Source organism: Tiliqua scincoides, chromosome 1 (assembly GCF_035046505.1).
Source record: "Tiliqua scincoides isolate rTilSci1 chromosome 1, rTilSci1.hap2, whole genome shotgun sequence".
Taxonomy (NCBI): domain Eukaryota; kingdom Metazoa; phylum Chordata; class Lepidosauria; order Squamata; family Scincidae; genus Tiliqua; species Tiliqua scincoides.
Genome location: NC_089821.1, coordinates 262,732,172 through 262,749,096, shown reverse-complemented (window position 1 = coordinate 262,749,096; position 16,925 = coordinate 262,732,172). Strand labels below are relative to the sequence as shown.

The window sequence follows — 16,925 nt, the reverse complement described above, 5'->3', positions numbered from 1 at the left end:
TTTGTCTGAAGTGTCTTCTAGCAAATGGGTTCTGCTGTGTCTGTGAAACATTATTATATTGGCTTCCTAATAATCAACTTGTCAATAAAGAGTCATAATCAGAGTTGCCTGTTCCGTGACCAAACAGCTTTTTATTGCTTTCATCTTAAAAAAAAACAAACCACACAAATCACATTATGTTCTGTTACAACAAAGAGTGGCTATGCCCTTCTTTTAAGTCACACAGGTGTGTGTAGATAGATAGATAGATGTCTTTCTCTAGCTATAGTGGAAGCAGGTTTCTGTGGACCACAGGTGGTCCGTGAGACCCTCACGTCAGAGCGTGAGACTGACCTTTGGGATCAGTCTCGGGGGGACGGACAACAAAATCACCTTTGATCACTTCTAGTGTCTTGCTAAGCAAGAAATCTCCCATGGGCCACCAGAGAGGGCAGAAAAGACTAGGATCCAGCTTGCAGGCATCCCTGTAAATGATTCCTGGCCTGTACATTCTGAATTTAAAAAACAGTGCCTCTGAAACAAGTCCAACAATTAATAATTATTGACCTTTAACCCCTGCTTTTTCAAAAATGCTGGCATTTTAAATAGTTGAACACTACAATGCAACATATTTGTTTTGTTTTTAAAGTTTAAGGACTTTCAATTGCCTCGTTGAGATGAATAGCAAGATTCAGTGGGAACAGGAACAGATCCAAACTGGGAATCATTATAGAATATTAATTATGGAATATAATTAATTGCTTAGTATAATTCTACAGCATATCGTCAGTGCATATTACGTAATAAGACAAAGACTTAATATCTCTCTGGCTTTCTCTCTCTCATTCTATAAGTCGCAAGGAGTGAGGCATGCCAACTCTGCCAAATTAAATCCTATTCTTGCATTTGATGACCACCAATTAAGTCTTACAAACTCTATAGCATTTTTATACTGGAAGCCAAGATCGCAAACAATGCTGTGGCTTATTTTAACACATACTGATGCCCCATCAACAGACAATGCCTCAGCACTGCAACACAGCAGCCAGCTGTAGCCTGGCAGTCAGATCAGGGCAAAGAGTTCATTTACTGTTTTAATATCTCAGACGTTGCAGACATTTCCCACAAATTTTTACATCCCATTTTAGAGACATACATCTTTAATTAAAAATAAAAATACATCCAGCTGTAAATAACTACTTTATGCTTTTTTTTGCAGAGTTGATAAAAAAAGGATGAGAGACTATAACACTGATTCCTAACCTGTAGTCTGTGGACCACAGGTGGTCCGTGAGACCCTCACGTCAGAGCGTGAGACTGACCTTTGGGATCAGTCTCGGGGGGACGGACAACAAAATCACCTTTGATCACTTCTAGTGTCTTGCTAAGCAAGAAATCTCCCATGGGCCACCAGAGAGGGCAGAAAACAGACCGCCTGCAACCACTGAAGAGTCAGCTATGGCAGTGGGTGGTCCGTTCTCTTTAATAGTCCATGGGTGAGCCTTTGGGAGACAGATTACCAGAGAGGGCAGAGATCAGACTGCCCACAGCCACATGTGGTCCACGACAATTCTAATTTTTGCCTCAGTGGTCCACAGGCTGGGAACCACTGCCTGTGCAACAAACACTATGCAACAAAATTTGAACAATTTTGTGTTTATCTGAATATTTTGATGTGTTCTTATTAATTTTGGTGTGGGAATTTCAAAAAAGCAGCTATTTTTGGCACAGCATCAATAGTTTAGCCACAATGTTTACATTATGCAGTTGTATAAGTTGATGTGTATTACAATACATTAGACAATAGGATAGTTACAAACACAAAATTTAAGATGACTAAAAAAGTTTTGATGATACAAAAAATCTTAAATTACTGCTGGAATCACTGCATCTGAATTGTACAAGAAACATTAAAAAATCAACACGAACAATTTTTGTGTTACACAGTGTGATTCTCTACTGGATATCAATATTTAAAATAATAATATGAATTTTTCTATACTATATTTACAGCATAATCCTAGTCCTTTTGTATTCAGTTGGGCTTAAACCCTAGAAAGCTTGCATAGCAGTGCAGCCTGAGGCCTCTATCCTAACTAAGCATGCCAAGCAGGCGTGCATTGCATCCTATGATAGGGGGGCAGTAGCACAAGTCTCTTCAGGGCAAGGGAACAAAAGTTCCCTTACCCTGGAGAAAGCCTTCATTTCCCCTGTTGATCTCAGCACTTGTGACTTCAGATTTAACACCAGAAATGGCTCTGCTCCCATCAAGATGCCGTGCAGCACAATCCTACCTTGCGCTGGAACAGGTAGGACAGGAGGCTTGCTCTGTATCCAGTGCAAGATTGGGGCCAAAAGTGGCTCAACCAGAGCCAAGGGGTAACTCTTCCCTTTACACCCAGATAAGCCACCACTGCAGGAGGTGGCACAAGTCCAAGGAGAATGGAGTGGCTTTGAGTTGCTCTGCGCTGCTCAGGGAACGGGGTTGGGATCTGTCATAACTGCCAGGTCCCAGCCCTGCCTCCTGCTCCCCACCCGTCCGCCCCCTGGAATGCCCTGCGCCTGCCCTCCCCTGCCCTGGAATGTTTCCCTACTGCCTTTTCCCCACCATCCTCAGACCCTGTGTTGGCTGACGCAACCCTCCCTTCCCAGGTTGGCACAGAAGCCAACCGTGAGCTAACGTGTGTCCCTGCGCCAGCCCAGCCGACTCCCAAGGAGGCGCAAATGTGCTTTACAGCATGTTTGTGACCCTCCTGGGCTGATGCAAGGGACTTGTGCCGGCCTAACAGGGAGTTAGGTTTGTACCCTTAGTATATTTTTCTATTATATCCTCTTGAAGTGCCTGACAATGTGCTCTAAGACAAGTCAATTTCTCGTTCATTGCCATCTATTAGCCTAGGATTACCAAAAAAATATTTGCAACCATTATATCAGCAACTGATAAAATATTTGCTTTCCAATGCTCACTTGCCAAGCGGTGCAGAAGCCATCTGGATTTGCAGCTGTATGGCAGCAAGCCATTGATGTCCAGTGGGTTGCCATACAGATTTGCTCCTGCCATGAATTTCTGTCATTGCCACTACAAACTGCTATGAAGCACATTGCAGTGGTGTGGAGAGAAATCATAGAGCAGGACCAGTCCTTACAACTTTCATTGAAAGTTGAAACAAGTTATTGAAATAATTGAAGCACGTTATTGCACAGGGCTCACTTGAAAGTGCATTTCATTGAAATGCACTTTCAGGTGAGCCCCATACATTAATTTGTTTGTGAGAAGTGGACTTAAGAAGCACATGGATTCATAGTGGCTGTGAAATAAATGCCTCTCTTATGTGTCCATCAAATCAATGCAGCTTTAGAGTGTCACTTACAATTCTGATGACTTTTGATCATGTTCTCAGAATCCAACGCATGGTAAAATTCATATGCGGAACGTCCAAGCAGCTCCTCGGGATGGTATCCAACTAATTCAGTGATCCTCAAATTAAAAAAAAACAAACACCACATTTAAAAAAAATTGGATATTAGGATTTCTGTGTGTGTGTGTGTGCGCGCATGTGTGCGTGTGCCTTCCTGATGTAAAAGCAAACTTTTAATCTTACATCATTATTTATTACAATTTATGCACGCAGATGTATACAAAAAAGAATACATTGAGAAGTCACTTTTTGAAAACCAAGAACAGCTGTAGGAGAGACCTCAACTGAGTCCACAGAGTATGAGGAAGTACATTCTCTCCCCTTTTGCCATTTTCCTAATTAAAATAGCCTCCCCCCCGCTGCAATTTTCTTCCAAAATGACAATCTGAGGAATGTCCATTTCCATGGACTTCTAATGCAACTCTGCCGGAGAGCATGTCCTGGCCACCACTGGAAGCAATGAGCAGCCGGGTACACACAGCGAGGGATGCTGGATGCCAGCTGTCTCTGGTAAGGCTGAGCAGGGGCCAGGAAGGAGCAGGTGGGAGCAGGGGTTGACCAGGCATGGGGAGGGGACAGGTTTATCTGCAGGGGTGCCCACCCAATTCCAGTTCCCCACTGGACCTGATCTGCCTTCATCGGTCCATACAGACGTGCACCAATGATATTGTCAATGCAGTCTGAGTTGAGCCACTGGGTCACAAATGTTCCCTTACCCCCAAAAAGGCCTCCCAAGGCAGAAACTCCTTTGTGGCATTCAGTGGATGCTGTGTTGGCACTGCTGTATCGCTACATGGGGAGATGTGGTGGATTGGGCTGCCCATCTACACTGGGTTACTACTGTCAACCCAAAGTTAATTGACTCGAACTGGATTGGAATTAACACAAAAAAACTCTCAATGAACTCTTGCTCTGCTTTTCTTGATCTTCTATAATTTCTATAGTTTTGATTTTCTAAATTGGAATTTGTAGTTTGGAATTAGCTCACTGCTTTTGGTATTTCCTTTATTAAAGCACAGCATTAAACAAACAAATGAAAGGCAAGATACTGACATTGTGTTTTTTTTTCCTTAGAATCAGCTGCTGTTTCTTATGCAATAATGTTTCCTAACATAAATTCCATGAAGATTTTCACACAGCGACTCTGTCCTTTGCGTCACCAGTGTACAAACAAGGACAGGGTTACAAATAAATGAAGCTGTGAAGATTTGACCTCAGAAATCACCATGGTTTCCAGACACGGAGAATAAATAAAGCCCTATTAATTTTTTTAGTATACACACTGCATCAAAATGATTGCAGTATAAACTCAAGACATTTCTCCTCTTCTTAGCACTGAGAATATTAACTCCGTACAGTTATGATCATTATCTCGTCAAGGGTTTGTATTTCATTCACTTGGATGACATTTTTAGTGTCCCTTCAGAAATGAAAAGGTAACGCATCACCTCCTGTCTTGAACTGCATCACACTCAATTGACATTAACCTTACAAAGCCAGGAAATAGAACCTTAGAACACACACATACGTGCTCTGCCTGCAAGCACGTAATTGTCATTATCACTCATGAAGGCAACACTGTATTCTCAAAAGGATTCCAACTTGTACACTGCCTTGGGAAAGTCTGGCTCCTTTTTTTTAACTATATATGATTTCAACACCACTGATTGCACTGGACTTCTATTAGCCTTGATAAACATTGGCTGCAATCCTAACCACACTTTCCTGAGAGTAAGCCCCATTGAACAAAATGGGACTTACTTCTGAGTAGACCTGGTTAGGATTGTGCCCAGTTGTTGTTGGGAGGGGGAAGGCAACATTGAGGAGGCAGGAGCAGTAGGTGAAAGAAAGGTTCAACAGCTTTCTCATGTCTCATATCATGGACTGCAACATACAGATTTGCCAAAATCTAAGGTACAGGCTGTGCCATGGCTACAACCAGTTGGCCCATAAGATGCGTTAAGGGGTTTGTCCAGAGTGAACGCAGTCAGCATAGGTTTGCTAGCGCATGTCCAAGAAATGGACACAGTTTAGGACCACATGTGCAGAAAGAGTTGCACACACCTGCAAAGATACGAGTGCAACTCTGCAGACAGCAACCACTGGCCTGCTAAAGGTACATATATGAAGGAAGCCTATGTTTATCAGGGCCAGCCTGATCTGCTTAGTATGTGATTGAGGCCTGTGTTTTTGTTTTTCAAAGTAAGTAAATAGCAGTTGCATGGGCCAGGATCTTAGGACCATGGCACAGGACAGAAGGGCTTTAACCCTTTGCACCCAATAGCTTCTACCTGCCCTTTGAGAAAAGACTCCCATTGGTGCTAGCAGGTGTTTTCCTCCTGGAACAATGAGCAGCTGTGAGGGGTGAACAAATTTAATGCCACAACTTTGTTCAGTCTGTACCTACCTACCTCAACACAACAACATTAACTTCTTGAAGTTCAGGCTGTAGCATGACTCTCGTGCCGAGTGTGCTGTGACAATGTTATGTTTAATGGAATCAGACGTCATCTTGGATTAGACGTTCTCTTACATAGGGGAAATGTTGTTTCATGATGCGTTTTCACTGAGACCTACTAAGAAGTATGTCCACAGAATTGCAAATAGCTATTTAGGTGCTAAATGTCAGAGAATTATGTTTGTGCTCTTATAAAACAGTTAAGGCGTAAAATACGGGAATTCTAAACCTGACCTATATGAGACTGAAATATTATCCAGGGATTAAAGTTTCAAAATAGCTACTTTTGAAAGACTGGATAAACCATCCATATGCCCTTGCTAACTAATCAGTTAATCTTTCAGCATAACTACTTTTGTGGCATTACTCCTTAATTACACGCATGACCCTGCTTAATTTTTTAAAAGTGAATCATGTAACTGGTTCATTTCCCTCTACCCCAATAAAACTGGATATACTGAAAGACTCTCATTTCCAGTTTTTTGAAACCACCTGCAACTCTCAGCAGAATTAGCTAATAGGTAGCTACCAGCATACCCTGTTTGTTTCTGAACCGGTGCTATGTTCCGAATCAGTGGTTTTCAACACCTTAATGCATGCAGACTGCAAGTGTGGAAATTGCATTAAGCAAGCCCATGTGGCACTAAGCACCAGATGTGATGCTAAATGGCCTGCCAGCGTCATATCGCACACTTTGTCCAACTCCCTTTCAAGTGGCACATGTTTCATGAGTAGATAAGAGATGCAGCAAAGAGGCCAGAAATTATGTGAGGCTCACAGGTTTGCAGTACTGTGTGCAATGAAGTATGCCCAGGAGACTCTGTATTTGGTTTTCAAGGCTTAAGGTGGAACTGCACATTATGATGAACATAGGGCTGCTGCTGAAAATGGCAGCTCTGTGTCAGGTCTGACCTCTAACAGAGAGTAAAATTTACAGAAGTTTACATTCTCCAATAGTATCACAATTTTCTCACTTTGTTCTGTATCTTTGGGGGCTAGCTGAAATGTTTCCCAGCATCAATATGCAATGATGTCATGACATCGATAATTTTTATCACATATTATATTAATTATTATTTACTAACATTTCTATGCTGCTTTTGGTAATAAAGGCCCCAAAGTGGCTCACAATCATTGAAAAACACAATACACTCAAATCAAAATCATCTGTTAAAAGAACAGCCATCACTAAAATATAACACTGTTAGGAGCCAGCAGTAAAACAATAAACCAGGAGGAAGTCACTCATCATGGAAAGCCCTTCACAACACAGATTGGTTTTTACAAGCTATCAAGGGATAAAAAGGGGAGGACCCAAGGACAGGAATTCCAGAGCCTCTGTCCTTATGTACCCACCAGTTTAATCTTCAATGGTGATAGGACTTATAGCATCCTCAGGATGGTAGGCCATAGAGCCTCCTCAGGAGATTTAAATAGGCATGCAGAATAATGTAGGAGTAAGAGATCCTTTAGATCAGTGTTTCTCAAACTGTGTGTCAGGACCCACTAGGTGGGTTGCGAACCAGTTTCAGGTGGGTCTCCATTGATGTCAATATTTTATTTTTAATATTTTAGACTTGATGATACCATGCTATGTGACTACATTTGGGGAAATGTTACACACCTGTACTTTTAACAGGCTAATATGTATATGCTTTGAACAATGATAGTCAATGGGGTTTGCTCTTGGGTACATGTGGGTAGGATTGCAGACTACGATTGTTAAAAATTTTCTTGCTTCATGATGTCACTTCTGGTCATGACATCACTTCCAGTGGGTCCTGAGAGATTCTCATTCTAAATAGTGGGTCCTGGTGCTAAAAACATGAGAACCACAGCTTTAGATACTCAGTTAGCCCAGTTAGGATTTTGAAAAGGTGCTAACTAGCATACTTACCTGGATACAGAAACAAACTAGTTGCCAACACAGATCAAGCAACACCAGAGTGATGATTTCAGATTCAATGGAATGTCCATTGTCTGGCATCAGCATTCTGCATCACTTCTGGTTTCTCAACCATTCTTCAAAGGCAGCCCCACAGAGAGCATGGTGCTATCACCTCATTGGGATGTAAGCAAGACATGCATTGCAGCAGCTAGATCTGCCATCTCCAGGAAGAGTTACAGCAAGTGTACAATCCACAACTGCACCAAAGCAAAACAGCCCCAAACTTGACCATCCAGGAATCAAACTGGTTCTACTGGCAAAACATCTCGCTTGGTCTTTGCTGGTTCAAAACCAGGAGAAGGTACTTTGGAACCAACAGGTTATCCAACATGGAAACTGCCACAATGTTTGCTTTTAAAGCTTGAATTAGACTTCTCCTTCAGTTGAACCCCAATCAACAACATTCGTTAAAGGCCAGTCTAAACCTTTCCAGTGTTTCTTATTACCATAGTTCTTACATCAGAGGTTTAAAGGAAGGATTATTTTCTGCTCTAATGAGGAAGTGTTGGTCAGCTGGAAACTTTGTCCAAAAGGAGGATTAAAAACACACACACATACACACACACACACACAAAAACACTTCTGTGCAGTGCTAAGGAACTAGGTGGCAAATTTTTTCACCTGCACCATTTGACTACTCTTGGGGAATCACAGTGTTATTCCCAAAGTCCATAGTGCACTGCTAGTCAAGAAAAGAAAGTCTACAGGTTTGTACAAATTCAAAGCTGTGCAACTCATGATCCAATCAGCTGAACGTCACATAGGTGCTTAATAAATTCACCCTGGGGTCTGCAATCCTAGGAGACAGCAAAGAGGCTTACAGAGTTCCTGTTGGGCACAGTACATGGGCTGGGCAGCTGCTTGGCTTGGTGGCTCATAGGTTCCACAGTCTTGCTTTAAACTCAGGAGAAATGAAATGCATAAGATGGAGGGTAGGGTTGGAATCACAGAAAGCAATGCTATGCAGCCTTTCACTAAAAACGGAAAGTCTACTCAACATTTTCAGCTGTGATGAGCTGTATCTGGTTTGCTGAAGCAAATATAGTGAACCCTCAGTTTAAAAGACCTCCATCCAATGGAATTCAGAAATAAACAGACAGTTTCTGAGGTATCAGAGATCCATTAAACCATATCATACAGGGCTCTTGCAGTGGTGCCAAAGCAGTACTATAAGGTAGCTAAGGGTTGGAAACTGCTGGGAGCAGGCTAATCTTGTAGGACTATGGCTGTAGCTGCTGCTCTCCATTTTGCAATCAAGCAGGGCACTCTAGGAATGGAGAAGCTTCCACATTCCTGAGGCTGCTCTAGGAATGCAGAGTTCCTTGGGAAGAGGAACTCACTTGAAATCACTTCCTCTGAGAAACAGTTTTAATGAACTAATAGGGGGAAGGGATATTTGGCTTTAACTGAGGTTTGCAGTTGCTGGAGACCTCTTCCTCCCATTACTGTGTTCAATCGACTAAAAATATTGTCAGACATTTAACTAAAGGAGGCTTGTCAAGTTGGAAAGCACATCATCTGGCTGAGGTTACAAAACTAATGAACAGCTGATCCTTTTACCTGTCATCACAGTAGGTGAATTTCATGTCCATGCTATGACGGCTCAGGAAGGTCTTGCTGTCCAGTGGAATATCAGTGTTGGAAGGATGTTGAATGGGCTCACACATTAATATAAGGCAGGACAAGAGGGGCTCCTTATAGCCACAGAGAGCATGTGGAGGGCATGTGTTATAAACCTTAACCTGTCCAGTGCAGTGCAAAACCTGCAGTGTAAAGAGATTATTTGTACTGTTAAAGGGTTGTTGTTGTTTTTGTATACAGCAGATGAAACCTTTCAACCAACTTAGGTGAAATCTGTTACCTTCCACGTGGCAGACTTAAGATTTACAGTTCGGCCTCGGTTGGTTACAGTGCATTTCATTCTCATGAAGAAGTCCCGGTCCATGGACATCTCTTTATTTTTTTTCCCAAAGCCTGAACCTAAGGAAAATGTGGAAGAGAACTGTTTTTTTAAACCTGAAAATGCTACTCATATACAGTACACTCCTCTTAAAAACAAAATTGACTTAATTTTAATCATTTTGAGTCCAGCTGGTCTTTCTATCCCGCCAAACAATTACATTAGACCAGTGTTTCTCAAACTGTGGGTCAGGACCCACTAGGTGGGTCACGAGCCAATTTCAGGTGGGTTCCCATTCATTTCAGTATTTTATTTTTAATATATTAGACTTGATGCTCCCATGGGATGTGACTGTATTTGGGGAAATGTTACAGGCCTGTACTTTGAACAAGCTACTATGTAAATGCTTTTAACAATGATAGTAAATGGGGCTTACTCCTGGGTAGGACTGCAGCCTAGGATTGTTAAAAATTGTTCTGCTTGATGATGTTACTTCCGGTCATAACATCACTTCCGGTGGGTCCCCACAGATTCTCATTCTAAAAAGTGGCTCCTGATGCTAAATGTGTGAGAACCGCTGCATTAGACTATGAACAGCTTGGAGACAGGCTTCATAAAATTAGAGACAGTGCTGTAAGCCATTTGGAACCCATGTGATAAAGCAGAGAACAGGGGGTCCCCTAAGTTGGGGTTCAGGATTAGAAAATTTGGACTTATAGTGAAATGACTTATAAAGGGGAATTTGCCCCCCAAAGAAATAAGGGTTTCTTAATAGGGGTTACCAGGATTAACAGCTGGGATAGTGTCTCTGAAGCAAATTCAAATATCCAGAAAGAGCAAGAGACAAAGGCTGCATGTGTGTACACATCTACCTTGGAGTAAATTCTATTGAATTCACTAAGGTTTATTTCTGAATTGCACTGAGACTGCACTGAATTGTACTGAAAGACACTATGGCTTTTTCATAGTGGCCTGACCATTTCATCGCATGATGCAGTTCGACAGCCATTTTTCCTCCAAAAATGAACAGAAGAAAATCCTTCAACAGGAAGGAAGCTCTGATGTAAGATGATTGCTTATCATGGATGATTTGAGTCCAGAGATAATTGAGGGAGTGTAAAGTTTCTAGATACCTGTCACACTTCCTGCATGGGTGATTGCTAAAGCAAGCGATTACCATCTCCTAAACTGTTCTCTGTTGACATTGTTCCACCAAGGAGTCAGTTGGCTATACTCCAAAGCAATTATGACCTCAAGTACTCTGAAGTACTGCTCAGTTGTTACTCAGGATTCCTCTGAACTCTACCTGGGATAAGACTGGGAGCAAACCTTAGGCTAATGCACTCCACCCTCCAACTTGCCTCACTGCAAGGAGACATTAACTGAAGGATCCCTCCTTTATCTGAATGCAGGATCCTAAATCCTCTGTGATTAATCTTGCCAGAAGAGTGATATATAACCCCATCCCTTCGAAATAAAAGAATGGGGAAGAGAATGACAGCCCAAAGTCACCTCCTAAACTCCACTAGAGGCAGAACCCTAGGGTCAAGCAATAACTGGACAGATGCTAATGCATAATAGAAGGCAACAACTCTTCAGGAGAAGCAGCCAGGAGAAGAACTGCTTCTGGAAGATCACTCAGACTAAGAAGACTCCACCACTTTTCTAGCAGTGCCTGATATTCTTTCCCAACTGAGCAGGATGTTATATTGTTTCCCATCTTATGTAGCATTGACTTAATTTTTCCTCTCAGAACCTTTAGCAACTGATGAGACTTGACTGTTACCAGGCTATGACTGATTTCCCCTAGATATAGGTTACGCCTGAACAGAAATAGGAAAGCATCCCTTTGTAATTCATCTTGTATCCAGAATTGCAGCCTTCAAAGGCCTGGCCTTACATGATCTTTTCACAACATTCAATTGCATCTGACTTTACTCCACTGCATCCCTTCTCATCCAGTTCTGCTCAGTCTTGAATGTATCTCACTCTACAGTTAAGTACTTAATTCTCTGCATTGGTTAACTTCTTTGCTGTTCAAGTTGTGCACTCAGTGACACTGAAGATAGTTGGTTAAATGAACTTGTGAGACTGGATGAGAGTTTAGCTTGCTGGATAAACATATAGCCTAATGTGGGAAGGCCCAAACACCAAAGACACATTGCCACAGGACCAGTGTATTATTACATTATTCACCATTTTTCAAACTCAGATTTTCTCGAATTTCCTCATGATCACATGGGTGAGTGAAGTCAAAAATACTGTGTCCAGTCAACTCCACCTGTTTGGCAATAAAGAAAACAGAGGCAAAAATCAGGAGGAAAGTCAACTGTAAAAATAGATGACAATATTACAAACTTAATTGACACTGGAAACACATGATACTAGCTGACAAATGTATATCCCAAGATTCCAAACATTCATGCTCAATACACGAAATGGATTTTTATTATCCTAACTGATATTTCTAGTCCTTCACAGCCTTTGTTGAGTGTTCACTAGAAGTGAATTTCTTTAAGAATTTTCAGGGATATTTTGGGTAGCAACTAAAGAACTGTGGGCAATAATTTAACAACGTAGACATCTTCAGTCTTGTTTCTTGTAAAGAAAGAGACACATGGGATGGTAGCTCACACCTCTTGTAAAGTCTGGTTTCACCTTAAGAGAGATTGGATGTGAAAATCTAGAATCATACAGTCGGCAGGGCTGTCTACGAGATCAAATCCAACTTCTTGCTAATGCAGGCTACCCACAGTTACAGCATCCCCAAGAGGTCCACTTAAAGACCTCCAACAATAGAGAGTCAACCATCTTTTGAGGTGAACTGTTCCACTGCCAAATAGTTCATACCATCAGGAAGTATGTTCTATTTAATCAAAATCCTCCTTGTTATAATTCATATCCACTTGTTCTACTCCAGAGCAGAGCAACTGAAAATAAATCTGCTCTATCTTCCATGCCTGTAAACAACAGGTTAAAATCACTGGACTGGGGTCTGACGTCATCTTGTAAGCCTGCTACCATTCTGCAGCAGCTGTGGGAACACAGCTTGTTAGCGGACTGGAAAAAAGTTTCTTATCTTGAATCTGACTGTGGAGAGGTGAGAGCACAATGTGCTGGATCTAATTGGGAATGGGCTGCTGCTGTGATTGTCCAAATGGAAGGGGTCAGAGTGAGTGACCAACAATAGCCTCCGGTGTCAAGATCATTTTTTGGACGTTTCAGCAGGTCCAAATCTCTGGTTGGCTAAAAGCTAAGTTTAAAGTATAAAAACTCTGTAGTTGGGAGGGAGTGACCTGCTGTTTGCCATTCTATCATGGACATCTGTTTGCATCAGCCATGGTATGACAGGTAGAAGAACTACCCTTTGATAATGCTCAGAAGTTGGAAAGGTCCAAGTGAGGAGCTTAGCTTTATTGTTTTAGTATTGTACATGTAATATATTCTCTGAAATACCTAAATGCCTTTTAAAGTAACATGTAATCTTAATTCTGTTCTTTAAATGAACCATTATATTCTTACAGGCTAGTGCCTGTGTGAGTACAAAGGAAAGAGATTCATCTAGGCCATTCGGTTTACTACTGGAACACAATAGAGTCTTGAGGATTGAGTTCCTGGAGTTTGGGGAGCTCAGAGCTTGCAAGTGCTGGGGAGTTCAGCTTCCCAATGGCTGAAGGACTGGATGTTAGAAGGGGTGGTGACTGTTTGCCTAAGGACTCCTACACCCACCTGTCTGGTGTGTTTGGCCAGTCAGGTGAGTGTGTGCAAGAACTTCACTCAATGTTTGGCTTTTTGCCTAGGAACTGTACCCTGCTCTCAAGTGTTAAGACACTTGAGATAGTAGGATACACAAGAACAAATTGGAAACATGCATTTCTGACTCCCTGGGAATATTAAGGTAGTTATACCGTAACTACCTTAAGTGTGTCGGTTCAGTCCATGAGACCCTAGATTGTGACACCCCCCTCAGATAATTATTAATAGTTATGTCCTTTCTTAGCCATTTCTTCTTCAAACTAAACATGCCCAGCTCCTTCAGTCTGTTGCTTCCTTGTTGCACTATTACTGCAACTGCCACCATCATTCATCATGAAGTTATACTAGACTTTTCAAATACTTTCACATCTCTATTTTGCTTCCCCCCTTTTGTCATCACAGCAACTCTATGGAAGTAAGTCACTGTTTATTCCATTGTACACATGAGAAATTGAAGCTAAGAAAGAGGAAAGAAACCATATAGTGCTTCTGCCAGGTCTCATCTTGTCAGGTCTCATACCTTGTGGCCTACCAAACCAAATACAACCCACCAAACATGAATTCTTCCCTGACAAAAGCTTGGCAACTCCTATCTTTGCAGTCTTGGGTTGGGAAGAAAAAGAGAAGGCATCACTAAGGCCCTCACAAGCCACCAGGTGGGTTGCATCTAGCTTGATGAGTCACAAGCTGAGCAGGCTTGCTTGTGTCCAATGGATCAGATGAACTGTCAACACTATTGTCAATGGTTAGAAGTTAAGCTCATCTGAATTTCAACTAAAGGTCCTGAAGATGTTGGGAATCAAACTTTGAATCTCATCCATTTGAAACAAGGAAGTTGATGCATGCATAAATCCTCAACAGAATCAGGTAAAAAAAAAATTGGGGTGTGTAGTTTCCATGACTGGAGCTCTACATATAGCACTGGAAGCTGGGTGCCCAATTGCAAAGCATGCTGTTAGCTTTGAAGAGAGGGGGGACAAGGCTGAATTCATCCCATTCCATCAGGAAACCCTGGACTAAGGCCCACTTCAAAACACAAGCTCAACATTGGTAAAGCTGACAGTGTAGTCATTTATTGAACAAATCAGCACACGCATGCAGGCATCCTGCTCTGGGCACAACTGTAAGTGTTCAGGCAGTACAAGAGGACCAAATACATGATCTGAGCTCAGTTAGGTGAGCCAAACCTACAAGGATTCCAGAGTTCCTGCAAGTACCAAAGTCAGTACCATGGATAGTGCCAAGGGGGTCTTCAGAACAGGCTGGGCCAGGTACAGCATTCCAGGCAGATTCAGATGTTGTTCCAACAATGGTATGAAATTAACTGAGAGTTTATGTAACTGCTAAAGAGTTTAAGGAGGCTACTTCTCCTGGAAATCCATTTGTGGCTTCTGCCTGATTTCCCAAATATTGATTCCTACAGCACAGGACTTCCTTGGCTTTCTGTGACTTCCTTGTGAGTTCCTCTGAGTCCTTTTTCATTCCTCTTTCCCAAACTCTGACTATGGACAGAATGCAGAGTCTAACTCCTGTACAGGGATTTCCAAAGAAGGGGCATTCTGGTTAGCACCAAGGAGATTCCCAACTCTGCCTTCTCCTTGGACTCATCTACCTTGTCCTCTGATTGCAGGGTTTGGGTTCCTTTGCGTCATGACACCCCTCATTTCCTTTCAGTGCAAACATCAACCACTTCATCATGGACAAGGCAGTCACACCAACTCTATCCACAACATAGATGGCTTCATACTGGAGTTAACTGATCCACAGTGATCCACAGGCCTTCATTCTCTAGCAGCAAAAGCACTGTTCTCTACACTGGCTATGAAAACCATGCTAAACATCACTTTTGACACTCTGAAGTTGCACATTCTGAGGAATGTACAAGTTGGTTCAGTGTTCTTTGCTTTAAAAAAAAATAAGCATGAAACTATGATGGGGTTTCAGTTCCAGTACAGATTGCACCTCCCACATGCTATTTCAATTGGGAGAAAAATAAAGCATCCATTAATTTTCAAGTGAATTTTTTTTTCAGTTTTAGCACAATAGAACTGTGACAAAAGCAAAGTGCTAAAGCCCCCCCCCCCAAACCTAGTACTATGGTTTGTTTCTCCTCCACTCAGCTGGTATGCTATTTCTTTTAAGCAAACAATGGAGGGCCAATGTACACATTTCTGGTAAGGTACAGTTTGGCCTTGAGATCTACAGGAAATCTCTGTTAAATGAGTAGAGAACACTTTACCTGTGTCAGACCCATGTATTTGCTGATGTTTTCTGACAAAAAGATCATGTCTCCATCCTGTGTGATCACAGTGATAAATCCCTCCAGAGCTTTAAGGTACAAGTTGTCCATCTGCTGATCAGTTTCAATTTCACTTTCACTGTCGGCACAGACTGGAGGGGGAAAAAAAGAATTGAAAAGGAAAATCAGAATGGATGCTTAGCAGCTGGCTACCAGGCCATTACTGAAGTCTACACCTGACCCAACAGCTATAAGTTTGCTGTTAATGATCACATACTTGAACAAGAATATGAATATACAGAAATTTAAACCATGGCAACTCAGACAATACAGTTCATTATTATATTTTTTTGTTTATAAAATGTATTTGCTCCTTTTGATCACAGCCTTCAAAGCAGCACACACTCTTCATCAAAATAGTTAAGACATTTTAAAAACAATACTGTATTAAAAAGCAGGAAAGAAAGTAGTCATCACAGCAACATAAATTTGCTATCACCCTGTTCCTGCTCTGGCCATGCACATATGGCTCTAGGCTTCTGCACATACACATTCTTAGTTGGACAAGCCACTGCACGTACAACACATGCTATGAGCCTGGATCTTGGGCTGCATAAACAACAATGGTCTCTAGGCAGAAAAGCAGCAATAATACTGGTTGGGAAATATCGTAGGAGAAAGGATTTAGTCTCCCCTGCTATGTACTCCCTCCAAATACTTGGTTACCAGCACCACTTTGGGGGCCACCAAATGGATAAAAAGCAGTATACACATACAGTATACACATACACATACTTCCCCTGGGGGCTGGGGATAAGAATAGGCCCTCAGTTTGGCTGTACTTGTCGTAAGAGGCGACTAAACAGCCACCGAATAGATGGGACTCGTCAGCCTGGGAAGGCAGCTCATCTGAGAGAAGGAAAACTCTGATCCCAAACCTCCACTGCCTTGTGGCTACATCCAGTTGTGGAAAAGGCTTCAGGAGACAACCTCGAGGCAAAATCCGGAGCCGGAGTCCCTGAGGCAGTTCATGGCTGAACGCAGTCACGTTCTGGCAACTCCTGCGACGCCACTGGAACCAACCGTATTGGCCTCTGCCTTTCCATTGGACAATTTCAGTGATGTGGAGAGGGGGGATTTGCTGCAAGGGTAACAGCCTATCCTCCATACCTACTTTACCCAGGCTTCGCGCACTGGAGAGGACACTCTGTTCCAGAACACTATTC

At 42.2% G+C, this 16,925-nt stretch overlaps 1 protein-coding gene across 5 annotated transcripts in view; it reads right to left on the bottom strand.

Moving 5' to 3' along the window:
• Positions 1-16,925, bottom strand: part of EPAS1 (endothelial PAS domain protein 1) — a 117,824-nt gene that overhangs the window by 17,963 nt on the left and 82,936 nt on the right. For all 5 annotated transcript variants that reach the window (XR_010794338.1, XM_066624680.1, XM_066624665.1 and 2 more), the window contains exons 3-7: positions 15,700-15,851; positions 11,901-11,985; positions 9,666-9,784; positions 9,365-9,567; positions 3,351-3,457 (exon numbers count right to left, since the gene is read on the bottom strand). Coding sequence is in view for 4 of the 5 variants with exons in the window: in XM_066624680.1 (XP_066480777.1) it covers positions 3,351-3,457; positions 9,365-9,567; positions 9,666-9,784; positions 11,901-11,985; positions 15,700-15,851 (666 nt within the window). In the remaining variant the exon portion in view is untranslated. The remainder of the gene's footprint in view (positions 1-3,350; positions 3,458-9,364; positions 9,568-9,665; positions 9,785-11,900; positions 11,986-15,699; positions 15,852-16,925) is intronic.